Genomic DNA, 27,793 nt, shown 5'->3' on the forward strand with positions numbered 1-27,793 from the left:
AATGATTGTTCAGAACAATATTAATGGTAACATCAAACTTTTTGCATATGATTCAGTTGTCTGTGTTGAAGTACTGTGTGAAAGAACTGCACAAATATCCAGCAATAGAAACTCCAGGTTGGGATGTCTACAATGTAAGGAAAAAGATAGGTTTCTACTTACATTAAGGATGAACATTAAGTTGCAGACAAGCACAGACTGGTCCGAGCTGCCGGAGTTGGTAGTCACGTGTGCCTGAGGTATGCTTATTTGTGTGACTGAATAGTGTGTGTTTCTTTGTCTCTTTCTGATGAAGGCTGTGGCCAGCCAAAAGCTAATGTGTAAGTGTCTTTTAATTGTGCCTGTCTGCTACTTAAAATGTCATCTTTATGGGTAGTAGCACACCATCTTTTCCTTGCATTGTTGCAAAAATATCCAGTCAGATCATGTTTCAAACTGGTGTGAGGCTTGGCATCTTGCTTTAAATGTTCACAGTGTAAAATTTTGCACTTCACAAAATGACAAAAAACTTTGTATGCAGTGACTACAGTGTCAATGAGTCATAGTTGTAATTGGTCAGCTCGTACAAATGCCTGGGTGTAACAGTTTCCAGTTTTCACTGGAGTATCTTACAGGTCCCTACTAGCTGCCATGCTACATTGCTTAGATTCAGCTACTTTTTCTGAAAGAATTATAGGCATCTGAGCAACATAAAAATCAGGAAGTTAGTATTTTTGTTTTTCCATTTTTCTTAATGTCCTATGGGGCAATATTTTGGAGTAACTGTTTGTATAGGCCATACACAAAAGAGAATAACTAAATTTATGTATGACGTTCCCACACAAATATTTTGAAGGCATTTGTTCAAACATTTAGGACTTTTTACAACCACATTTTATTTATTGGTTGATGTGCACACTTATTTGTTGATGAAATTTATTTTCAACAATTGTTTAAGTTTGAGACTAACAAGTACCAAAGAATACTGTACTAGAAGGGAAAATGATCTGTATTGTTCTCTGTTGCATCCTATATGGTCAATTCAAGGCAATAAAAGCCTGGCACACAGCACTAGCATTTCTAAATGCAAATTGAAGTTCACTGTCTGAAATAACTATTTCCACACGTAATGGCACAAAATGACATTGGCTAACATTTTGAAAATAACATACTATTTTTATCATATAAACTATTTGAAATTTGGTGGTAATGCATTATAAAGTATAAGGATTATAGACAAAAGTATTCATAACTGTAAGTAAAACTATCAAGTCAGGAAAAAATGAATACCTTTTTATACTTTATTTTGCAGAAAAATATTGTTCACCATTACATTGAATGTCACATAAAGGGAAAGGGATAGTACTAGAAATTATTATTATTATTATTATTACTATTATTACATTTTTGCAAAATGGAAAACTATAATTTTTTCTCCTGGGCACATTCACACCTCTGAAAATTGGTAAGTTCTTCCATCTGATGTTTCTGGACATTCATCAACAGCAAGTACATGGGGATTGGCAACTGGGCAAACATCCTCTCATTTGGACCAATGAAATGATGACAAAAGTCGTGAAAGATGCATAAATTATCTGGTAACATCATGTTCCATTGTATTTACTTCAGTGATTATCAGAAAGTACTACAGAAGGTATTATTTTTGAACCACATATGTTGATGAGATAAAATTTTCTTCTCTCACAAAGGACATCAATTTTTCCTTGAATTATATTTCCATGTGAACTCCTCATCACTAATAAGCCTCCTTGCTTTCAATTACCCTATATGACCTAATAGCTTAAATTTATGGAAATTTATGGATCTGGGAAGTGTCAGAAGTTCTGTGAAGCATTCTGCAAGGTAAGGATGTGTCTGGTCTGCAGGCTCTTCAGATGTAAAATGAAACTTGAGTTTGGTAATGTTAACATTATGAACTGAAAGAAATCTGTCTCGAGTAATATTTGATTTCCTGGGATTCTTTGTGTAGTGTTCATGACTTAGGGGAAGAACATGCTGTGATTGAAGTGCCCAGGTAGTGAAGGAATATTGTGTGTTATTAAGTCTAATGAACGGAATACAAGAACACAGTTTGTTGGGATATGCGGCACACTACTTGGTGCAGGCTGAAAAGTGAGTCACTGACAGTTGCACTGAAATGTTCATACACTAATGAGGTCTGTAAGGCCACAGGCGGCAGTGAGTGATAGGGTGCTCAAGGATGAATGAAGTTGATGAATGCTGTGGTGAGATACTGCTTGTTGGCATGGTAGTGTGAACTCCAGTTGATGAGCTGCTAGGCACAGATGGCTTAAGCCTGTAGAGCAGTCAGGCGGTGACCTAAATACTTGACTGGCAGAAGGAAACCAAGGGAGGCAAATAACTCATGGAAGTGAGGTAATGCCACAGTGGAAGCATCATTAGTGGAAGCAAGGCTGGCATCACACTATACCATAGCAGCTACTGGACGTTTGGTTGAAAACGACTCGGTATGTGTCTGTTGATACAGACTGTTTTCATCTAATCCCCAAAGAAAGTATCATGTGCACACCGGAGCTGTGGCAACCTGCAACATACTGTATGGTTGGTGGCTGTAGCATATATGGTATCCAGAGGATTCAGCAGCCTTTCCCTCTGTAAGGGAGAGATGGCAGAGCCATCTCAGAGATGACCTGGCATCCGAAGGGAGAAGGCACTCCTTTGTAGGTTTTCCTGGCAAAATAACTTTTGATACTCTTCTTGGGTTTGCAGTCATGTCAGTACTATATTTTGAGAGCCCAACTGGCCACTGTTTTGAGGTGAGATGCTGCTTTTGCTGAATGGCATTGCACCGATGCCATGCTATGCCCCTTTAAAGGCCAGCAAAGACTATTTCGTACATGTTCCAAGTGCTGTGAGTGCTGCCCCCACTGCAAAGAGCAAGAGCAGTGCTGGCAGTGGTGATGTTGATTAAATCAAAGACTGTCATGTTTTAATGCATATCAACACAAGGTTCGACAACTTGCTCAAATGATTGCCCTCGTCCCTATTAATAAGATTATCAGCTAACCTAATTTCGGTTCATTTTGTGAGAACAGAGTCCTGGTAATGGGAAGTGATAGCAGCCACCTGTGTCTTATTATTGCATGTGTCTCAGCTAAGCAATGCCCTGCCACCACAGACCTTTCAGATTGTTGTAAGCTAGCATGGCGGTTATGTTCTGCACACTTGTCCTCAGCAGTATGAATAGTCTGACCAGTGAATGCTTTATCACAGCAGAATGGAATCATAAACACCAGTCTTCCTTAGTCACAGATCGTTTTTAATATAACCCAATTGAATTCTAATCTTGGCTGCCAGACAGAACCCCTTCTTGATATTAAAACTTCTTAAAATGCTCCCTGTTTTGAATGATATGCTCTGAGCATGTTTGTAGGGAAGCGACTGACATAGGTTCATTTTGATGTACTTACGGTGATGGTTTGAACTCCAAAGCATGAGTGGTATGCATCTCAGAGTATACATTCCTTTTAAATATAGACTTAAGTATTCAGGTAAGCTTCCTTTATCAAATATGGTATACACTGTTTGCATCAGCATTGTAGTAACTCCTCTGCATTGATATGATGGGTAACAGTTTGTCACATCTTGGATAGCAGTCAGTATGCATAGATTTGTGGTGAATACAATGCCCCAGATTACCGTTGTTTTGTTTGTGGACAAGAACGTCCACAAATGGGAGCATCCAATTAAGCTCCATTTCCATTGTAGACTTATTGGTAGGATTGAAGGGAATTAAAATGTTCCAATAATAGTTATGGATGGCAGCTCCATGTGGTCATATTAAAATGATTTTGTCATTGTATCTCCAGAAACATGTTGGTTTTAAGACTGCTGTCCTCAATGCTCTATCCTCAAAGTCCTCCATAAATTAACTAGCAACTATGGGAGATAAGAGGCTACCCATAGCTGCTCCATCAGTTAATTGATATAACTTGTCATTCAATTCCGAAAGTTTCAGTCCACTGTTGACAACCTGACCCTCCTAGAAGTGGCTATTCAGCAGGCTTTCCTCAGTCAGCATCACTGTGTTGGCATATTCTTTGATATTAGTAAGCCTTACGATACTACTAGGAGACACAGTATTCTCGCACAACTGCATCAATGGGGCTTTTGTGGCCACCTCCCCATTTTCATTCGGTCTTTCCAGTCTCAGCGGTTTTTTCGGACCCGAGTTGGTCACACACTTTCTGATCGATTTGAGCAGGAGAATGGTGTCCCCCAGGGCAGTGTTTTAAGTGTTACCCTCTTTGCTATAGCCATCAACAGTATAACATCTACGGTAAGGAGTCCAGTACAGTGCTCCTTATTTGTGGATGACTTGGCTGTTTTATGTTCCTCATCCAGTGTTGCAATGGTGAGCTGACAGTTGCAACTAACAGTGCAGCCGTTAGAGGAGTGGGCTGCAAAAGACGAGTTTTCAGTTTTCTGCCAATAAGTGTGTGTGTGTGTGTGTGTGTGTGTGTGTGTGTGTGTGTGTGTGTGTGTGTGTGTTCATTTTAATCATTCTCGTCATACTTTTAATTTGCCTGTCTTGCACATAGGGGACACTATCCTACATTTTAGAGACACAGTGCGGTTTGTGGGCTTATTTGTCATGGTTGCCACACCTGCGAGACTTGAAAGCCAGAACCCTGAAGGCACTGAATATCCTCAAGTGCCTTAGCCACATATCTTGGGGAGCAGACAGGGCGCGTCTTCTTCAGTTTTATCGGGCTTTCGTGAATTCGCAGCTGTACTACGGGTGCACGGTGTATGGGTCAGCGAGGCACTCTTATTTGCGGATCCTTGACGCTGTCCACCATGCGGGGATTCGACTGGCCATGGGCGCTTATCGGACTAGTCCCATACCAGCCTCTGTGCTGAGGTGGGAGAACTGCCACTTACCATCCGGTGTCAGCTCCTGTTGGTGCAGCATGCTTGTAAGTTTCTTGCAGCTCCAATTCACCCGCTCACCATATTGTTGCTCATCCGCTTTTGGAGTGCCTTTTTTCCAACCATCCACAAGCCACAATGCCATTAGGGATCCGTGTGCAACATGTGCTGGAGTCCTTTGGTGTGGAGCCCGTACAGCCCCAAATCCAGGGTTTTAACCGCCTGCCACCATTGTAACTAGAGAGTCCCAGAGTGATTTTAGATTTGGTGCGTTACAAGAGAGATTGCACTCCTGCCACCGTTTTTAATGCAACGTTTTCTGCCATTTTATCCAAGCACCAAGACTATGTAGCCGTTTTTACAGATGGGTCGAAACAGGAGGATTCTGTTGGTTGCTCTGTTGTTTTTACAGATCGTGTCCTCAAGGTCAGACTGCCTCAAGTATTTACTGTCTTTGATGCATAATTTTCTGCGATCTTGATGGCACTGGAGCAGATGAGATGCTCTTCCCATCCTAAATTTCTTGTCTGTTCCGATTCACTAAGTGCCCTTCACTCATTGTAACATTTGTATCCAGCAGATAAAATAGTCCAGAACATCCAGGACGCCCTCCTCCAACTACAGCTTTTGGGGAAGGAGGTGGTTTTCTGCTGGGTTTCAGGGCATGTTGGCATTGCTGGGAACAAAAGGGCAGGTCCCACAGCCAAGGAGGCCTGTCTTGATCTGCTAGTATTTCAGTGTGCCATCCCCCTGCACGCACTCACCACACTATTGAGCTCACGAGTCATGTGTCGGTGGGAGGACGAGTGGTTGGAAATGACTGACAATAAGCTCCATTTAGTCAAGCCCACAATGCAAGTGAGGTACTTCTTTTCAGCCCCATAGACAGGATGAGGTTCTCCTCACTTGTCTTCGGATAGGCCACAGTCCAATGACGCATGGCTTCCTGCTCCGGCGAGAAGACCTTCCAATGTGTGGTACTTGTGGCATCCAGGTCACTGTGTACCACGTTTTATTGGACTGCATTTTATTTTCTGACCAGCGGGCCGCGGCTGACTTAACGGCGGATATGCCATCTCTTTTAGGAAATACTCAAACAAATGTGGTTAAAGTTTTAAAGTTCTGTGACTTGTCCAATATTTTTACCAAGATTTTAGTGAGAGAGTCTTAATTTGTTCACAGGAAGACTGGCTTGCCCATATTTTACATAAGTGGCCAGCCAGTGACAATTTCCTGTGGCATCCTTGACGCACCTTTCTCGTTTTCCTCACATTTTATTTTCTTATACAGCATTTTGCATCTTTTCCCACTTTCTTTGCGTTTATGCTTCCATTTTACTAAGTTTGTCCACATTTGTTTCTTTTAATGTGTGTCAGGGCACTGATGACCTTGATCTCGATGTTGAGTGCCCGTAAGCCCCAACACACACACACACACACACACACACACACACACACACACACAGGGTAGTGCAGTGGCGACATAAGGATCCTAGGCACTGGGGAGTGTCTCAGTCATATAGTCAGTTGGCGGTGGGCTAGAGGTGGTATTGGCTGGTGGTGTGTCAGACACAGCATTGGGGCGCCTGGCGTCGGTCAGTGGCACATCAGGAACATCGGAGGGGACCTTGTTGGCCTGCATAGTATTCGGTGTAGTGTTGATGGTGCTGTGACTGGGACTGGTGGCAGGTGGTGGCAACTCCACCTCGATGGTGCTGTTCTCACTGGCTGGAGGGGGCTCTAGGATGTAGGCCAGCTTGGGCCTGTCTATGGGGGCAGCTGTGACCCCATTCAGGCAAATGGAGAATGTCTTGTCTCCATGTACAAACACCAAGTGCGGGCCCAAATACTGAGGGCAGAGCGCTTGCTGGTAAGCTTCCAGCCAAAGCATGATGTTTGTGCATGCTGTGACGTCATGGTGGATGAAGGCTCACTATGATGGTGTGGAGGTGTTGGTTGCAGCTGGGCCACGAAGCCCTGGAGCTGCTGCACAAAACCTGGGATGCTACTGTTAGGTGGGAGCAGCATCGCTTCCACAAAATCACCAGGAATGGCGAGGGACTATCCTTGTACCAGTCCGGTAGCAGAAGTTCCCAGGCCAGTTTTGTGTGCAATCCGCAGGCCTAGGCATACTGTGGGCAGGCCAGTGGACCATTCAGAAGAATAATTTGTGAGGGCTGCTTTAAGTGTACTGTGGAACCGCTCCACAGTGCTGTTAGCTGCATGGTGGTAGCTGGTGGTATGGTGGAAACTGGAGCCTCAGGTAGCTGTTTGAGTGGAAGAGGGCCAAGGTGAATGGGCACTCGCAGTCTTTAGTGATGACACGTGGGCAATCAAAACGGGACACCCAGTTTCAAACAAAGGCTGCAGCCACAGTTTCAGCTGAAATGTCGGATATACAGTTGCCAGCAGATATCGATATCCATTGGAGGAGGATAGTGGAACAACAATGTTGAGATGAACGTGCGTGAACCAGTGGAGGGGGGGGGGGGGGGGGCAGGCGGATGCAGGGGAGTGAATGTGAACACAGTGTCCGACCTTTGTGTGTTGTCATGTGACACAGGCCCAGTTTCTGCAGTCACACTGGATGCCCGGCAAGACAAAGCATTGTTTCATGAGAGTGGCAGAAGTGTGGATGCCTGGGTGTGTGAGGCCGTGGACAATGTCAAATACTCGTTTTTGGGAGGCAGGAGGGAAGAAAGGGTGGGGGAGATCGTCGGAACTGTCAGGCTGTGAAGGATCCATAAGGATGTCACACCAGATGTTATGATCAGAGCTGGGTACGGATTTTAGCTGGAAGTTGAGGCCCAAGTCTGCATTTTGAAGGGAGTGGGCTAGTTCCGGGTCCCCGTCTTTGAGCAGTGGCCAGCTCATTGTAGTGTAAGGGTTGGTGATGACACAAGAGCGGCTAAGGCAATCTGCTGCAATGTTACTATGTAGCCTAAATTGTCAAGGTGCAGTGGGCAGTGGTCTGTGAAGATCGTAAAGACGCATACTCGACTGAAGCTCGGAAATAGCAGATGGCTTTGTGGACTGCGAACAGCTCACTGTCATATACGGTCCAGCGGCACTGTGTGTTGGATAGCTTGGACGAAAACAAGGTGATCGATTGCCAGACATTGTCCATGTATTGTTGCAGGATGGCCCCAATAGCCGTATGGCTCACATCTGCCACTATTGTGAGGGGGCCATTAGGGTGGATGGGGGACAACACAGAGCCACATTGGTGAGGTCCTGTTTTGTTTTTCTGAAGCTCTTGATCATGGCCTGTGGCCAACTGACCAGCTTGTTTCCTTTGTTTTTATCGCAACAGAGTGCTGTGATAAGGTACTCTTGGCTGGCAGCAGTGTCCTTAAGATGGCAGCGGAAAAAGTTGACCGTGACCATGAAACTTCTGAGGCCTTTGAATGTAATAGGGTGTGGAAGGTATGCTACTGCTTGTACTGTCTCGAGGAGGGAGTGGGAAATGGCAGCAGAGACTAAGTGCCTGAGGCATTTGATCTCGCTCACCCAGAAAAAACATTTTGCCATGTTGAGCAAAAAATTTCGAGCAGGTGTTGGATGTTCAATAGGATCTCTGGAGTAGATGATATCATCTATGTAGGTTAAACACCTTGGTGCTCCCTGGAGGATGTTGTCCAAAATTCGCTATGTTTCTTCAGCATTGTAGACGCCGAATGTTGCGGACACTGAATGTGATGAATACACTCTTGAACAGATTGAAATGTGTGATTATGGCTGTTTTCTCAATGTCCGCTGAGGCAGCTGAGATTTGTGTGTAGGGTTTACCACAGTCTATCTCAACTAAAGACAGTAGCTTCCAAGATAGCATTGTTGTAGATGCGGAGGAGTGGGACTGGATAGTGGTCAGCGATGGTTTGAGTGTTGAGTTTCCTTTTCTTGGGGGTGCGGTGAATAGCTGAAGAGCAGGTCATGCGGGGGCACGGTGTATGTGGAGGGGAGCAGGGAGAGGTGCAGGAGGGGAGCAGTGGTGCATGTTAAGGGAGGGCATGCGTGGAGGGGTGTGGGGGGAGGGGGGAGGTGATGCATGTGGAGGGATAGTGTGTGTGGAGGGGTGCAGGAGGTGTGCAGAAGGCAAGGGGCGGGTGGGGATGCGAGCTGGATGCATCCGGCCGACCTAATGGGAACTGATTTCATGACCACGTGGGGTGTGCTAATCGGAATAATAAAAAAGAAAAGCCAGTGTTTTGATAGTGAGACTCGGCACTTTGGTTTAGAGGAGGTCGCCAAGGAATGTACGATTTAAGTTCCTTCCTGTACTTGTAAGGGGCTATGTGCCTAAAAGGTGTGCTGATTAAGGAAAATGACAACAAATACTGGGATATTTTGGAAGAGCCTTAAGGGCTGGTTCCAAGGTATTATTCGTAAAGATAATGACTACAGTAAAATTCAATGAATTAATACCACTTAATTAAGGAAGGCCCTTGCTCGGATTGAAGTCTCTGGACAGGGCAGATCTTGAGTGGCTTACAGCCTTTGTTCAGCCTTATCTGTCACAAAAACCCACTTCAATGGCATGCTTGGTGGCAAAGGGTATGCCAAAACAGCCGGACGTGTACTAGCAATAAACCCACTTGGTACTCCTGGCCCGCACTGCACTTTGCTGTGCTATTTACACTCCACTCCACACAGTATTCCAATTGTTGATACTGGGAGGACAAACCAGGCGTCCGGCATCAGTAGTCAGTAGAAGTACCACGAGGGGAGCAGCTTGGGAAGGTAGGGCAGAAAAATGCAGTAGCATTCCGCTTGTCAAAGGAATCATGACAGAACACTGACAATGAATGCGTAGTAAGAATTATGCTGTTCACGCATACCCCAACAAAATGCACCAGGCGATGATGCGAGCCAAGTGATGTGGCACAAGCCGGCTGCCAAGAGCACGGCTGGGGGGCGTTGCTTCATCAGAGCAGAATAAGGGATTGGTCGAGCAGCGGTTCAGTGTGCGTGGTGTCTGGAAAGCGTGTCCATCATATTATTTGTCATCCTTTCTTGTTATGTTGATAGTTTTGCTTGCTTAACAATTGATTTTCTGTGGAGTCTGTAAACATCCTGGAAAAGTTGCAACTGACTGAAATTTCACATCATTTTGTGAGGTGTACTGTAATTGCTCAATTTATAGAGTATGTACTGGCTGTGGAAAGTAGAAATAAAGTTTTCATTTCAATCTGTGACACTGTGTTTATTTACTACAGAGGTTTTAGGACAAGAATGTATTGCATTTAATATAAACAAAAAAAGTTTTTGTGGAACAAGAAATGAAATGTTGATCATAACAAAATAGCTGCACAAGCGAGTTGTTTCAGACAGTGTGTATGTTCATAAAACCTATTTGACAACTAAATATATGGAAGACAACATACCATACAGAAAGAAAATGGGAAAATGCAGAAAAGTCAAAGTTAATGGCAAACAGTAGAAAGAGGAAAAATAATAAAACAACAACAGAGGATGAAAAGGGTGTTGTGACAGAGGCTGTGTTCTTTAGTAAGTTATCCCAGCTGCCATGGTCCTCCTTGCAAAATTTTTTTAGTGTTAATATTGTAAAAGGAGACTGAATATTTGCTATCAGACAGACAATTTATGTGCAGATATGTTTGTCTTTCTACCTGTTTTATGCAGATTCCTATGTTCTAACTTTTTCTTTCTTTTATCTTTACCAGTATTTTCCTTTGTGCATTTCTTTTATTTCATAGTTTCCCATTTTCAAAGTGAAAGGATACTGGCCCCACCTCCATTAGGGATAAACATTAAAGAAGTTGTATAATTGCTCATTTGTCTTTGCCTTACTACAGCTTTTTCTTTAAATTATTATATTCCTTTGTTTTTTCTGTCCTTCATGTATCTAGGTTGTCTTGTTTGATACAGTTTGTTGGTTAAATGGCAGGCTGTAAGTTTGTGTCATATATTTGCCTGTACCATTGGCATAAATAACTGCACAATCATTAAGTAAAATGTGAACACTCCCCCCCCCCCCCCTGCCCCCCCCCCCTGTCCGTGTGACATAGTAAAGGGGTTCGGATGAGAAAAAAAAGGAGATATACATATATACAAATACTATGAGAAAAGCTGTTGTTTTTCCATTTGTATAATTTAAATACCCTTTCCTATTACAACCGTTATATGTTTTAATGTTCCATGAATGAATGTTGTTGGATGTGTGAAATGACTTACAGATATCCTTGTTGAATATACACTACTCATACACATATACATAATTATTGGAGTTTCTGGATTTAAAAATATTTAGTGATTTTTCCATCACTTTATTACTTTCTACCTCCTCAATGTTCACCATATTCCATCTAACTTTGTAAACAGGCACACGTCATTCCAAGCTTACGAACGCTTAACTATCTGTACAGTAATTTATTATTTTTGTATCTTATATTCTTTTCTGTCCATATATTTGGGGCATTTTGCTTCTGATTTTCGAAAATCATTTGCTTCAACCAGAATTTCAAATTCTGTTTGCAGCCAAGCCTGAGATCTAGAACAAAACATGTGATTGCATCAATAAGCGCAGCCGAAAGTGAGCTATCGAGACATAAACGACTCGAAGATTTGACAAACCATTTAAATCAGTACCCAGAGGCCAAGCATCTTGTTATAAAGGTAATTCTCTCTCTCTCTCTCTCTCTCTCTGTTCTTTTTTTTCTAATTTGTGAATTTTTGTACTTCAATACAGAAGGCTTTACAAATTCATGAGGACTACATTTTATAAAACCTCGTGCTGAATTTGACACCATTTATAACTTCTTGTAAATCAACCATGCGCTTTGGTGTTGTTAATATAAGTTGATGTATGATATTATTACATGCCTAAAAATACTCAAGAGCATAGTGTTCACCTAAGACTGTTGAAAATTCACCTTCAATAATGTAGTCTATGATTGTGTGAAGTTGTTCATAAGTCTACTCCTTCACTAACATTTGTCAAGAGTTAGTATAGCCAGTCTTCAGGATGGCTTTATAGATTGCATGTTTGTATACTCTGTGTTTTAGTGAAAATAATACAGTCCACATTCACACAAAAGGGGGGGGGGGGGGGGAATCGAGTTACATGTATATTGTTAAGTTCTGACTCAAAAAGTGAAAAACACTAATTGGAAAAGATAAAGTCAGCGAGGATTCAGTTCAGGAATGTTATCAGCTATTTGTTAGAGAACAGGTAATTTATGAATTGTCTAGAATAATATTGAACAATGGAAAATCCAGGATGTAATGTAACAATATTATTAAAAGGAAAGTTCCTACTTACTATATAGTGGAGATGCTGAGTCGCATATAGGCACAACAGAAAAAACTGTCAAACAAAGGTTTTGGCCAAATGCGTCTTCATCAGAATTTCCAGAATGAGATTTTCACTTTGCAGCGGAGTGTGCGCTGATATGAAACTTCCTGGCAGATTAAAACTGTGTGCCCGACCGAGACTCGAACTCGGGACCTTTGCCTTTCGCGGGCAAACATCCCCCAGGCTGTGGCTAAGCCATGTCTCCGCTTTATCCTTTCTTTCAGGAGTGCTAGTTCTGCAAGGTTTGCAGAAGAGCTTCTGTAAAGTTTGGAAGGTAGGAGACGAGATACTGGCAGAAGTAAAGCTGTGAGTACCGGGCGTGAGTCGTGCTTCGGTAGCTCAGATGGTAGAGCACTTGGCCGCGAAAGGCAAAGGTCCCGAGTTCGAGTCTCGGTCGGGCACACAGTTTTAATCTGCCAGGAAGTTTCATCAGAATTACACACACACACACACACACACACACACACACACACACACACATATATATACACAACTGTTTTCATAACACTGTCTAAAATAGTATTGCATTTATAGATGATCTAGGCTGTAAATTTTCAGCATAACCAAAAGGTTGGTTTGAACACTGCAGTTTTTCATTAGGCAAGGTCCTATTGGAGTTAATGTGCTCTTTCTATCCCTTGACTTTTAAACTGATGTACCCAGCCAGTTGCAGGGGGACCTACAGTTTAATGTGAACTATGTACCACAGTGTGATTCGACACATGTCACACATACAAATCTTTGCCAGAAATAAAGTATTAAGTAGTAGGAAAAATATACAGTGACCGACAAAAGATTAAACCGAAAACCTGTGCATTTGCAGACTAGACCTCTGCTTAACCACCAATCTGCCCTTCATCTGCTTAATACTTGGAAATGTAGCACTTCCGAAGGAATCATATAACAGTAATGTTGTATAAACAGCAAACTTCATTAACTGTCTTCTATTTGTATGACATCTAATAAAACATATTTTACTTAGGAAGGAGGTATTGGAACCCTGTTACGTCTTCGTGCACAAACTAGAGATGAAAACACGCTTGCCACAGTTCGTGAAGCTCTTTCAATTTTGGGCTATGTCGATCCACCACCTGGTCGAGGAATCAGGATTTTATCAATTGACGGTGGAGGTATAAGGTAATGTTTTTCACACATTTGCTATATATTTCTTGTACTTTTGTCACTAAGAGAAGGATATTTACGAAGTTCGGTGTGATTTATATATAAAGAATCAAATTTCTGGGACTGGAGCCGCAGAAATAGGATGTTTGTGTCATTAGTGACTTTCATCTGTTAGTGTGTGACAACTATAGTGTGTTCTGAAAGTTCTTGTAAAGTTGAAGGAATTCATGTGAAGTTGTTTTATGCTGCCCACACTTCACTGTAATTATGTATTTTGTATAGCAAAATAGCAGCAAACATGCAACTATGTCTTAGTTTATATTGTTTCATAACAAGTATGACACTGTCCCTGTGTATAGAACTGGCGAGTCACTTGTGGTAAGAACTTTATCTGCCATTTGCATTTTTGTGTGTGTTCCCTTCTCTTGAAACAGAAACAGTTTTCAATTTATTTTTGTGTACACGGTGCTCAACATCTACTAAATATTTTGAAGTGGAACACCTGACGACTAGCGAGTTGCAATATAACTTCTCCATTCTCTGGTTGAGTGTAATTGAGACATACTGGCCAATTGTGGAAAGCCATTGCCACCATGTGCCATGAATCGTTCAACATTTGTATGCATACATCTATTATAGTTGGTACAGTTTATGAAATTTGTAAATTTTACCATAAATAGGTTTGTCTTGAAGGGGGGGGGAAGCAAACTGAAATGTGTGTGTAAACTGCAGTACACGTACCTTGAACATTTACCATATCAACGGTCAGTTTGTGATCAGGTGCATCATTCTGTTAGATGAGCTCTTTCATGATAATTAATGTTCATAGTTTCTGCTTCATTCTGTCAATTTTGCATAATAGGAGCCACTAACTATGTTGACATTTTAGAAATAGTCAACAAGATGATACACTATGAGTTTCAAAAAATTTTCACCATCACGTTTTCAATTGATAAAATGGTTTTTGCATTTTTATTTATTTATTTATTTATTTATTTATTTATTTTTTTGTGCTCCAATGCCTCTCCCGACTCACTGCTTTACAGAAATTTTGTTTCAGAGTTATAATGATGGATCTTCATTTCACCTGCAGTCACGTAATACTAAAAACACTGCCGATTTTGCTTCAGTTGTTTCAAACAAATTTTTAGTATATCATTCCTCAAGTTCATTTTTTCTAGAGTTACCAGACATGATGCCTATCTTGCACTCAGCTTCTCTGGCACTAAACTACATGCAGAATATTATGTACCGGGTGATCAAAAAGTCAGTATAAATTTGAAAACTTAATAAACCACTGAATAATGTAAATAGAGAGGTAAAACTTGACACACATGCTTGGAATGACATGGTGTTTTATTAGAACCAAACAAAAAACAAAGTTCACAAAATGTCCGACAGATGGCGCTGGACAGCAAAACGTCAGTGACTGCGCATGTATAAAAGGAGCTGTAATGAAAGAGAGAATCAGATGCGCCAGCAGTCGCAGCATGTTGATGTTGCCTGAAACGACAGCTTTTAGTGAAGCTGTATTATCAGAATGGGGAATGTGCTAGTTCTGCATTACAATCCTATCGCCATAGGAAGGGTATTCGAACAGGTAAAGGTCCGTTGACAAATGCAGCTGTGGCGAGAATGATTTCAAAGTTTGAAGCGACGGGTTGTTTAGACGATATACCCCATAGTGGCCGACCGAGCACAAGGCTGCTGAGACAGTTCAGGAAGAAATGGAGACTGTAGTGGGTTCGTCTATGCACGGGGAAGTCAGCGCTCGTGCAGTCACACGTCGCACCAGCATTCCATTCACTACTGTTTGGTTGGCACTTAGGCGCACCCTCTGATGCTATCCGTACAAAATCCATCGGCATCATGAACTGTTACCTGGTGATTTAGTGAAGCGGAGGGCATTTGCAGTGTGGGCATTTCAAAAGATGGCGGAAGAAGACAATTGGTTGAGTAACGTGTTGTGGACCGACAAAGCTCATTTAACGCACGCGAGGGTCTGTCAACTCCCACAACTGCAGAATTTGGGCTACCGAAAATCCTAGAACTGTCGTGGAAACTCCATTGCACGATGAGAAAGTCACGGTATGGGTTGGATTTACCACATCTGCCGTTATCGGGACTTTTTTCTTCAAGGAAATGTGTGATTCTGGTTTTGTAACTGCTACCGTGACGGGTGAGAGGTACGCTGATATGCTACAGAATCGCATCATCTCCAGCCTGGCTGATAAACACCTGCTGGAACGTACAATGTTTATGCAGGATGGCGCTCCACCCCATATTGCTAGATGCGTGAAAGATCTCTTGCGCGTGTCATTTGGTGATGATCGTGTGCTCAGCCGCCACTTTCGTCATGCTTGGCCTCCCATGTCCCTGGACTTCAGTCCGTGCGATTATTGGCTTTGGGGTTACCTGAAGTCACAAGTGTATCGTGATCGGCCGACATCTCTAGGGATGCTGAAAGACAACATCCGACGCCAATGCCTCTCCATAACTCCGGACATGCTTTACAGTGCTGTTCACAACATTATTCCTCGACTACAGCTATTGTTGAGGAATGATGGTGGACATATTGAGCATTTCCTGTAAACATCATCATCTTTGCTTTGTCTTACTTTGTTATGCTAATTATTGCTATTCTGATCAGATGAAGTGCCATCTGTCGGACATTTTTTGTACTTTTGTATTTTTGTGGTTCTAATAAAACCCCATGTCATTCCAACCATGTGTGTCAATTTGTACCTCTCTGTCTACATTATTCCGTGATTTATTCAGTTTTCAAATTTATACTGACTTTTTGATCACCCAGTATTTGTTTGTATCAGATGTCCATCATCTCAACAATCTTATGGACAGAGTTGGGCAAAAGTTATTCGAATGCTGAGTAACAAAGACAGATAAAAATTATTGTACATGAATTCAGATAAAAATATTTATTTGAAATATTATTCATTTCTGATAATAAAAACATTTGTTGGCCATCTATAAACAAAATACGTTAAGAGTAATAAACAAATTTGAAATTCAATGGCTTTTATTGCTCCAATTTTTAGTAATTTATATAATAATCTACCTCTTGTCGCTTTTAAATTAGTTTTCAGATTAACTCCCCCCCCCCCCCCCCACCCCCCCACCCCCCCACCCACCCACCCAGCCGTATTGGCAGAAAGTTTATTTGATTTTGGAATACTTTTCATTTAGGCATATAGAAAAATACATTCCTCACATACAAAAGAGGTAGTCTTTATTTCAGCATAAAGATATAAGGCTTTAAATTTTATAATCTTATATGGTAAAAATTTTTGGTGAATGACTTTGTAGTGACTCCATATCAGCTTCACATTCCAAATCCCACACAGAATCGAAAAATTCATTTTCTTTTCCTGTCAGAACCTAATTTGAAAAGCTTCACCTGAGTTCTTTGAGATTTCTTTGGCTGTTATGTGTCTGTAGCTTATTGTAAACCTCCCCTTGATAATGGACAGTGATATAGGTGAACTACTGGCTTTGAAATTGTGGATAAGTTTCTGCTGAAACCATTTGGTGTAGAAAGGCAAAAAAAGTCTACAAATCATCAGTTGACTCTTTCTTAATAGAAAGTTGCCTGTGTGCTGCAGTATGTAGTCAGATTCAGTGTCTCTTATGAAATTTATCAGTCACAAAGCCTTACGTAATTACACAGATTTTTGTCGGATCAAGAAACTATTAAGGATTGCAGCTCAGAGCTTACTCTGAGTTAGTCCTTACATAATTTTAACTATCTTGGATGAGTTTGGACACCCAATAGTATTCCACAAATTGTGACATTTTCGTGTAGGTTTGCAATCAACTTTGGCTAATACTGTTTTAGGAGAAGTTAGATTTAAAGCATGTTGGTGGTAGTAGCTAGCAAATACTGAGTCCTTACTTTGTTTCCTCATTTTATAGCACTACAAATACAAGATAATTGTGTAATTGTATCAATGAGACAACCATATTTGGTAGTGTTAGCAATGTTCGTGCAATTGAGGTAGGTATTGCAGATCAGAGTTTGTTGGCGCGTTCTCATCTTTACCTACCTAGCAGGAGCGGGAGAGATGAAAGCATTGGCAAGAGCAGTGTCAGTTGAATTGGGCTGCCCTGGTAGTGTGAACTGTTTAGTCACCGTGAAGGATTGTTACATTATGTTTGTTACGCTGTAAAGCAAATAAAGCTGTGCCTGACCCAAAGGTTGGTTTGAACAATGCAGTGCTTTATTTGGCATGTTCTGTTGGAGTTGGTATGACATTGCTTTCCTGAAAGCTCAGAACTGACTTACCCAGCCGGTTACGGGGGAACCTATAAAGGAACATTTTCCCCATTGTTAGAGGGAAAAGAAGTGGTCCCGAAACCAACGGGGGGTGGTATTGAACCCAGGCCATTAACTTAGTAGCCAAGAAATTACCCACTAAGCTACCAATGCACACTTCCTTACAAAGCCTTAATAAAGCATCAAACAGAAACTAAACTGAACTGCAGGAACAAAAGCTGGTTATAAGTGACCCAGTTCTTTTCAAGTTAAGGAAGAAAATGTGGTGGTATTCTACTTTATTTACTAGTTAAGTTCTGAACAATAAATAACAAATAATTATTTGTAGTGACAGTGATAGAAAAACCTTTTTTCCGCCAACAATTTATTTGTGGATAAAATTTCTTGAATAGTGTATTTATTGGAATCGTTATGTAGACAGAAATCTATATGAATTATGCCCGTCTCTGTTTAAGGACTTCATGTGGTCTGCCACTACACATTTAACTACTGTGTAATGATGAACTTGTCAGTTTGAAACTGCTAACAGCGCATTGTTAACTGTAGCTGCTTGCTCTGATTGCTTTTTTCGTATGAATTAACCTGTATTTCACACAGCCAAAGGCTCATTGTCTCAATTTTCAACAAATAGCATAAATGATTATAGTTATTACAGGTTTATATGTACCCATTTACGTCAGAGATGGAAAGATTAATTTTACACTTGACATAATTGAAGCCCCACTAATGATCTTGTACCCCTTTTTTCAGAGGTGTTGTTGTGATAGAGATGCTCAAGAAACTGGAAGAACTTACTGGGAAAAGTGTATATGAATTGTTTGACTTCGTCTGTGGTGTCAGTACAGGTGCTATACTAGCTTGTGTTGTTGGTATGTATACAAGATAAGACTTTTTGATGTGTTTTTGCACTTGCTTCTACAGTTATTAATGGCTTTTTCTTGATTTTAGGTGCCCAAAGAAAACCATTAGATGAAGTATCCACACTTTATAAAGAACTAAGTACAGAAATCTTTACTCAAAATCCTATTTGGGGAACCAGCAGCTTAGTATGGTCTCACTCCTATTACAGTACTGAGTTGTGGGAGAAACTGCTGAAAAATTATATTGGAGATACACAGCTTATAAAGACCTCAAGAAGTCCCAATTGTCCAAAGGTATGTAGAAGATTAATGTGGCTTTATAAGAAAAATAAAAATTCTAAATAAATTGATAAGAAAAATAAAAATTCTAAATAAATTGAATGTTCAAAATTTATTAATGTTGTTTCTTTTTATTTTCATATCTTAGTGTCCCTGTCGAATAGGATTTGCATGTTATTCTCCTTAAAAACTAAATATAAATTTCAGATTTCAGAGTGAAAGTCTTGTCAAGTGTGAGAGGAGCAATTTTAAACTAATAACATAAGGAAAGGGAAAATAAGAAGAGATGATTGGCTTTCTATAATTTTCGTTATAAAATTGTAAGCTGAAGCCATTGAGTTTTATTAAATATAGTGTAAATTCCAACTTCTTGCATACCAGTGCAACACAAGATAATTAATAAAGTAGTGTGTATCAGTGGAGGCCATATGAGTCTACAATTGTCCTTTTTTGATCACTTTGTTTTCAGTTCTTATGATTTCACAATGCAGAATTCCATTTTGTTCCATCTTGTCTCTTATCTGAATTTTATAAGGACAAAAACTACTTCAAGAGCACCCAAAGCCAGACTAAGATAGCTATGCATTGCTAGCAGTGGTATAGTTTATACATGATAGTGTTACTTTAGATCCTCATTCCTCTTGTAGTAGACATATTTTTGTAATGTACCAGTATGACACATATCAGTAATGCAGTTTCAGAACCAAACAATCCAATAGGCATAATGTGGCATAACTTGTCAAGCTCATATACAATTTAAGAGAGACATTTAAAAATTTGTATTTTATAATCTGATGCCTTGTTACATGCTTTTCCTGTGTAACACGCTGCCTGCTTACCTGCTTAGAGCTTGTTGTAGTAGGCTTCTGTATGTATTGTACAGTCAAATGTAATGTATAAAAAAGTATTGTAGTGCAATGTTACACTACACAAGGGACTGATGACCCTGTAGTTTGGTCCCTTTATCCCTCAAACCAACCAACCAACCAACCAACCATGGTTGAGCAGGTCACTACCACGATCGTTTCTGCAGCAGAAAACGCGATCCCTCGCTCTTTAGTGTGTCGACGAACTCTACAGCCTCATAAGCGACACCCTTCCCTAGAGCATCTGATAGCCTTTAAGCGGCTATGTGCCCGTGTATACCAGCTTATAAAACAACGGAAACAGGAGTGTTGGGAGAGGTATGTGTCGAGGAATGGGTGCCATACGTCAGCTTCCCGAGTCTGGACGAAGATCAGACGTCTTTTTGGGTACCAGACCCCAACAGTTGTCCCTGGCGTTACCATCAATGGTGTGCTATGTAGCAATGCAAATGCGATTGCCGAGCAGTTTCCTGAGCACTGTGTTCGAGCCTCTGTGTCGGAAACTATCCCCTAGCCTTTCACACCCTCAAATGGTGGATGGAAAGGGAAGTCCTCTTGTTCACTATATGCCACAGTGAACCCTGTAACACCCCATTTACAGAGTGGGAGCTCCTCAGTGCCCTTGCACATTGCCCCAACACAGCTCATGGGCCAGATCGGATTCACAGTCAGATGATTAAACATCTTTCGTCTGACTACAAGCACCATCTCCTTGTCATCTTCAACAGGATCTGGTGTGATGGCGTCTTTTCATCACAATGGCAGGAGAGCACCATCATCCCAGTGCTCAAACCCGATACAAACCTGCTTGATGTGGATAGCTATCAGCCCATCAGCCTCACCAATGTTCTTTGTAAGCTGCTGGAATGTATGGTGCGTAGGCGATTGGGTTGAGTCATGGAGTCACGTGGCCTACTGGCTCCATGTCAGGGTGGCTTCTGCCAGGGTCGCTCTACCACTGATAATCTCATGTCTCTAGAGTCTGCCATCTGAACAGCCTTTTCCAGATGCCAAGACCTGGTTGCTGCCTTTTTTGATCCATGCAAAGTGTATGACACCACCTGGTGACATCATATCCTTGCCACATTATGCGGGTGGGTCTCGGAGGCCCACTCCCGATTTTTATCCAGAATTTCCTGTCACTCTGTACTTCCAGTGTCCAAGTTGGTGCCTCCAATAGTTCCTCCCATATCCAGGAGAATGGGCTTCCACAGCGCTCTGTATTGAGTGTATCACTATCTTTAGTGGCCGTTGATGGACTAGCAGCAGCTGTAGGGCCGTCCATCTCACCCTCTCCGTATGCAGACGATTCCTGCATTTCGTACTGCTCCACCAGTACTGGTGTTGCTGAGTGGCACCTACAGGGAGCCATCCATGAGGTGCAGTCATGGGCTCTTGCCCACGGCTTCTAGTTTTCGGCCACTAAGTCGTGTGTCATGTACTTCTGTCGGCATCGTACCGTTCATCCAGAACCAGAACTTTACCTTCATGATGATCCACTCACTGTAATGGAGACATATCGATTCTTAGGACTGGTTTTCGATGCCCGATTGACTTGGCTCCTCAGCTTCGTCAGCTTAAGCGGAAGTGCTGGCAGCACCTCAATGCCGTCCATTGCCTGAGCAGCACCAACTGGGTTGCAGATCGCTCTACTCTGCTGCAGCTCTACAGAGCCCTTGTTCAATTGTGCCTTGACTATGGTAGTCTGGTTTATGGTTCGGTGGCGCCCTCAGCGTTGCATGTACTCTACCCAGTGTACCACTGTGGCGATCGCCTAGCGAAGGGAGATTTTAGAATGAGTCTGGTGACCAGTGTCCCGGTGGAGGCCAGAGTCCCAACATTGCAGATCCGACGTGCACAATTGCTCGCCAGTTACACTGCACACACTCATAGTTCTTCTAGCATCCGAATTACTGTCTCCTTTTTCCACCCACGGCAGTTCATCTCCCCACATCAGCGGCCCAGGTCAGGGCTAATGACTGCGGTTCGTGTGTGATCCCTTCTGTCTGAACTGTAGTCCTTCCCTTTACCACCTCCCATCCAGGTCCATCTGCATACAGCTCCATGGTGTACACCTAGGCCGCAGATTCATCTGGACCTTTTGCATGACTCTAAGGACTCAGTTACTCCTGCCACTCTCCGCTGTCACTTCCTCTCGATTCTTGACATGTTGCGTTGCTCTCAAATGGTTTACACCGATGGCTGATTGTCATGTTGGCTTCGCCTATGTCCACAGAGGCCATTATTGAACAGCATTCCTTGCCTGATGGCTGCAGTGTATTCACTGCAGAGCTGGTAGCTACATCTCCTGCTCTTGAGCACATCCGTTCATGCCCTGGGGAGTCGTTTCATCTGTGTACTAACTCCTTGAGCAGCCTACAAGCTATCAAGCAGTGCTACCCTCGCCATCCTTTGGTAGCGTCCATTCAGGAGTCCATCTATACCCTGGACTGGTCCCGTCGTTCAGTGGTGTTTGTGTGGACCCCACGACTCGTCGACATCCCAGGCAATGAACTTGCCAACAGGCTGGCCGAACAGGCTACGTGGAAACCGCTTCTGGAGATGGGCATCTCTGAACCTGACCTGCGTTCTGACTTATGCCGTAGGGTTTTTTGGGTTTGGGAGACGGAATGGCATAACAGGACACACAACAAACTGCATGCCATTAAGGAGACTATGAATCTGTGGAAGTTTTCCATGCAGGCCACTCGCAGGGAATCAGTTGTCCTCTGCCGGCTCCACATTGGCCACACTTGGGCGACCCACGGTTACCTCCTGCGCCATGAAGACGCACCTGATTGTCGGTGCGGTGCCCGGTTGACAGTGGCTCATGTTCTGGTGCACTGCCCCACGTTGAGTGCACAGATATGAAATCTTGGGTTACCGGACTCATTTCCGCTAATTTTATCTGACAACGCCTCATCGGCTGATTTAGTTTTACGTTTTATTCGTGAGGGTGGGTTTGTCCTTTGTCCCTCTGTGTCCTCCACCCTAGTGCTTCTAGGGTGGAGGTTTTAATGTGTTGCAGAGTGGCTGACTTTTTTATCCTCATGGTCAGCCAGCCATGGTAATTTACTTTGTTGTTTTAATCTTTTCATCCCGTTTCTTGTGTTTCTGTGATTTTCTTGTCCCCTTTTGTCCATTTACATGTTTGTTGCCTTTCACCATTCTTGTGATTTTTCCTCTCATTCCGTTCGGAGTTGTGAGTCTCATTTGTTTTATTCTCACACTTCTGGCATTCTTTTATTCAGAACAAGGGACTGTTGACCTTGTAGTTTGGTCCCTTTCCCCCTCTTTTAATCCAACCAACCAACCTATCCGTTTCCCTTTCTAAATTTTCTAACTAACCTGCCCAATTAAAGGATCTAACATTCCATGCTGTGATCCATAATGCCAGTTTTGTTTCTCTTGATGCCAACATCCTCCTGAGTAGTCCCTACCCAGAGATCTGAACGGGAGACTATTTTACTTCTGGAGTGTTTTACCCAAGAGAGGATGCCATCGTCATTTAACCACACAGAAGAGCTCCATGTCATCAGGAAACATTACAGCTGTAGTTTCCCCTACTTTCAGCCATTCGCAATACCGGCACAGCAATGTTGTTTTGCTTGATATTGCAAGTCCAGATCAGTCAGTCATCCAGACTGTTGCCCCAGCATCTACCGCAAAGGCTCCTACAGTATGGCTATCTGTATTGCTGAGGCACACAAGCCATCCCACCAACGGCAAGGTCCATGGTGCATGAGGGATGTAACCAGATAGAATAATCATTAGTTCTGACAGCATCTTTAATTTGTACAGTACAGAGAGAACACACAAAAATATAGATGATTTCATCATTGCTGATATTGTGTTCCATGATGTAGAAACAGATGGCAGGAAAGGTTCCAAAATAAGAAACAAATACACAGCATTGTTATAGAATGATAGGGAAACATATGAAAGGAAATGTTCCAATATAAGAAACAAACACAGAACATTGTTGCTGATGAATAAGACTGGCTGTACTGATATAATATTGGAATTAAATCACAGAATAAAAAACAAGTATTTGTAGGTTGGGGCTCATCTGGTGCAGTCTGAAAAATCTCAATTTATGTACAAGAGGATGTTTTCTATTCTTACTCTTACTCACTGTAAGAGTATTTTGAAATGTGTTGTGTTGAGTTTTTACTTAAAGGTAGAAAGTCTAACAGTGACTTCCAATATCATAACATATGGATTTCATAAAGGCAGTGCTGCAACGTATTGACTTAAAATTTTCTTTGGATGGTTTAGCTGTCGTAGGATTCGAAGTTCTTGGGCACTCTCAGTATGGTCATAATTTTGATGAAAGGACTGCGCCATGTTTGCATAAGTGAAGATTCTACTGGTGGGACAGTAGTTTTCTACAGAAGAAAAGTGGTGCCAGAACCACTTGGAAGAAGTGCTTTGATTGTTTTCGAAATATCAGAAGGCTGAATATATTGGGAGTTGCGTTGAAAAAGTAAAATAAATGGGTTATTATTTTTTATCTAGCTGGCTGAAGGTACACTGTACATTCAAAATGACGTATCTAAAACAATAGTTAATGGTAGTTTTAGACGTGCTGTGTTCTTTTTACCGTAGAATTTTCAGCAAAATTGTTGTAGCATTTTTGGCTGTCATATGAAGAATTATGATAGATTTTTGATGTTAGGTGTCGGTAATTTTTGCATCCATGTCACCCCACCCTGCTTACCATCACCTTTACTTCTCTGCATGTTTCAGAGGGCTGGGGTTCAACTGTGTTGTGTGTTTTCCCAAAAGGGCTTAAGGTAATGTCCTTCCCCGTCCTTCCACAAACTGAACTTCTATTCAGGTCTAATTACCCTTTTGTTAGCTGTTAAACCATAATCTTCCTTTCACTTTCCCACTTTATGCCTTCAGCTGAGTCACAGGAGATGCAAGGTTGCATTTAAATCAAAGAGTGCACCCCATTTACCTTGAATTTATTTATTTGTTATCTGTAACTATTGGTAATGTCATCTTTTACATTTTTTCTAGATTGCTGTCGTCTCTGCTATTGTTAATCAACCACGAGTACAAGCCTTTATATTTAGAAATTATTCTCTGCCATATGGAATAATTTCACAGTATACAGGAGGTTACAAACATGCATTGTGGGAGGCAGTCAGAGCATCTGCAGCAGCACCATCTTACTTTGAGGAGTTTAAACTAGGAGAATATTTACATCAGGTGAACACCACAAATATTAATGTCCAGTAATGCATTTACTGTTTTTCTTACCTTCTTTGATTATAAGTGATACCTTGTGTGCATATTCTGTAGTTAGGCTAACTACTGCTTGTGATGTACACTGGTTTTCACATATTATTGAAATACTAAGGCGAGTCTTACCTGGTAAACACACAACTTAGTTTACACGTTAGTTGAGCTTGTTGTTTCCATTGCAGAAATTCATAAAATTATGGAATGCAAATAGTTGGCATTGTCTCATTGCAACATTTATAACACACACTTGTTCAGATAGAAGTTGGATGACAGTTCGTTCTATTGAAGTGAACAAAACTAACTGGGATAGCCAGCCTGGATGCATTCTCAGCCCATGTTCATTAGACTTAACTGTAGCAACAACTAAAGCACTGGTACATCAAATATCTGCACAAAAGATGAATAGTTGAACGAGTTGCATGATAGTCTTTTCACCTAAAACTTCATGAGAAGTCACTTATAGATACTGTATAGTTACTCTGTGGTGTGCTTGCACTGATAACACTGACTGTAAGCTGGCAGTGAAGGAAGGAAGGGATGGGAGGAATCCATTATTTGCAATAACATCCACTTCTTCTTCAGCTCCCTTTTCACTCATTTCAGTGTTTCTGTTGAGACTGTAACTATTTAGCAAAGAGGTGTCAACAACTTGTAAATGTTTCCGTGATGTTGTAGCCACATTTTAATGGACTTTACATTATGGTTTCACAACGGGGCAGCTGTAGAAATAAGTAATTTTGGAATAAACATATTCAGAATTGTGAATACTATTAGACTTCAGCTGCACAATTTATTTGTGACAAATGAAAATTTGTGCTGGCCCAGGACTCTCCCAAACCCGGATTTCCCTGCTTTACATGAGCGTTCACCTTAACCACTTCAGCAATCCAATCACACCTCCAGGACTGACCCAAATCTCTACATGTCAGCGAGTGTATATGTCCTGCACTGACGCTATTGCTGTGACTCCTGTACAAGGAGAGACTTTATTACTTTCGTTGTGGCCAGTCTTAGGCATGTAAATACTGTTTGCCATGTCTGTCATGCATGCATGTTTGAAGGACATTGCATAGTACATTGTAAAACACAAACACTGCAAGTAGTAAACATCAGTTTGTTTTAACGAGAATGACACAGGTGAGAGAAAGCTTTTAAAATTTTGTTTTATGCCAGCTCCAGTCGAAAGTTTTAATTGGAAGTTTTAGTGTGTTGCATATTGGCTGGCTCATCCTTTTCCAACCCAGCGGTCAGATATTCATGTTTTTCTGCTGTGAACTTTTTCATTTTTGTTTCATTTTTTCAAGTGAGTCACGTTAATCACATCACATCATATCTTTTCAAACAATGGAAAATCCAGAATTTAATAATGTTTTATGAGAAGGATAGTGTGCTACTTTCCATATAGTGGAGATGTTGAATGTTCGGCGAAAAAGGGCTTCGTCGAAAGTGGACAAACACACACACACACACACACACACACACACACACACACAAATCATGCAGGCACAAAACACACACACACGACCCCTGTTTCTGGCCCCAGTGGTCACGTCTGAGTTCACTTGTATGAATGATATGTGCATGTGCTGTCTACTTTCAACAAAGGCCTTTTTGGCTGAAAGCTCACACTGCTAAGCTGTCTTTTTGTTGTACCTGTCTGCGACTCAGCATCTCCATTATATGGTGAGTATCACTCTACCCTTTTCATAATACTGTCACTTTTCCATCCTGGACTTTCCATTGTTTGAAAAGATATGTTGTGACTGAAAAGATATGTTGTGACTCGTGTAGACAACACACGCACACATTCGTGCAAACGTAACTCAGATGTGACCACTGTCTCTGGCCTCAGTGGCCAGAGACAGTGGTCATATGTTTGTGCTTGCATGATTTTTTTTCCTGTGTGTGTGTGTGTGTGTGTGTGTGTGTGTGTGTGTGTGTGTGTGTACTTTAGACGAGGGCCTTCTTGACTGAAAGCTCACTTGGTTAGCAGTCTTTTCATTGTGCCTGTTTGTAACTCAACATCTCCACTATATGGTGAGTAGCAGTCCACACATTGTATAATATTGTCACAAAGTATCTTTTGGACTAACTGGAGATTAATGTAATTTGTTTGTAAGTTTCCATGAAGATACGCACTGCTGTTGAACAGAGAGTGGATTCCATTGTCACTCTAGCCATTTGTTCAAAATATTTATGACACTAGGTGAAATAAGTTGATGACAAATGTAATTGCATCAGGTACAAAATCAGTGGGTACTCCTGCATGAAGAATGTTAATAGCCTCATATTTTGGTGAAAGATTTTGTGTCAAAGCTGACCATTAAGTTAATTTTCTGTACTTATGTACTAATTGTGAATATGTTATCTACAGTGTTCACATATGTTTCTGCATATTCTGTGTGTTCCACAAGGTGACATAGTTTTCTGACCATACACTTCACCAGATTGTATGTAGCTGATTTGATCCCATCAGCTATAGGCCTAAGCATACAGGGTGTTACAAAAAGGTACGGCCAAACTTTCAGGAAACATTCCTCACAAATAAAGAAAAGATGTTATGTGGACATGTGTCCGGAAACGCTTAATTTCCATGTTAGAGCTCATTTTAGTTCTTCCACCTACGCTCAATGGAGCACGTTATCATGATTTCATACAGGATACTCTACCTGTGCTGCTAGAACATGTGCCTTTACAAGTACGACACAACATGTGGTGCATGCACGATGGAGCTCCTGCACATTTCAGTTGAAGTGTTCATACGCTTCTCAACAACAGACTCGGTGACCAATGGATTGGTAGAGGCGGACTAATTCCATGGCCTCCATGCTCTCCTGACTTCAACCCTCTTGACTTTCATTTATGGGGGCATTTGAAAGCTCTTGTCTAAGCAACCCCGGTACCAAATGTAGAGA

The 27,793-nt window shown here is 41.7% G+C and overlaps 1 protein-coding gene across 2 annotated transcripts in view; it reads left to right on the top strand.

Annotated features, from left to right (window-relative positions):
* LOC126251668 (calcium-independent phospholipase A2-gamma-like) overlaps positions 1–27,793 on the top strand; it is an 80,485-nt gene that overhangs the window by 15,956 nt on the left and 36,736 nt on the right. For both annotated transcript variants that reach the window (XM_049952239.1, XM_049952240.1), the window contains exons 3-7: positions 11,391–11,528; positions 13,190–13,344; positions 18,371–18,489; positions 18,569–18,774; positions 24,651–24,842. In XM_049952239.1, the coding sequence (XP_049808196.1) occupies positions 11,391–11,528; positions 13,190–13,344; positions 18,371–18,489; positions 18,569–18,774; positions 24,651–24,842 (810 nt within the window). The remainder of the gene's footprint in view (positions 1–11,390; positions 11,529–13,189; positions 13,345–18,370; positions 18,490–18,568; positions 18,775–24,650; positions 24,843–27,793) is intronic.

The sequence above is a fragment of the Schistocerca nitens genome, chromosome 4 (genome assembly GCF_023898315.1).
Source record: "Schistocerca nitens isolate TAMUIC-IGC-003100 chromosome 4, iqSchNite1.1, whole genome shotgun sequence".
NCBI lineage: Eukaryota > Metazoa > Arthropoda > Insecta > Orthoptera > Acrididae > Schistocerca > Schistocerca nitens.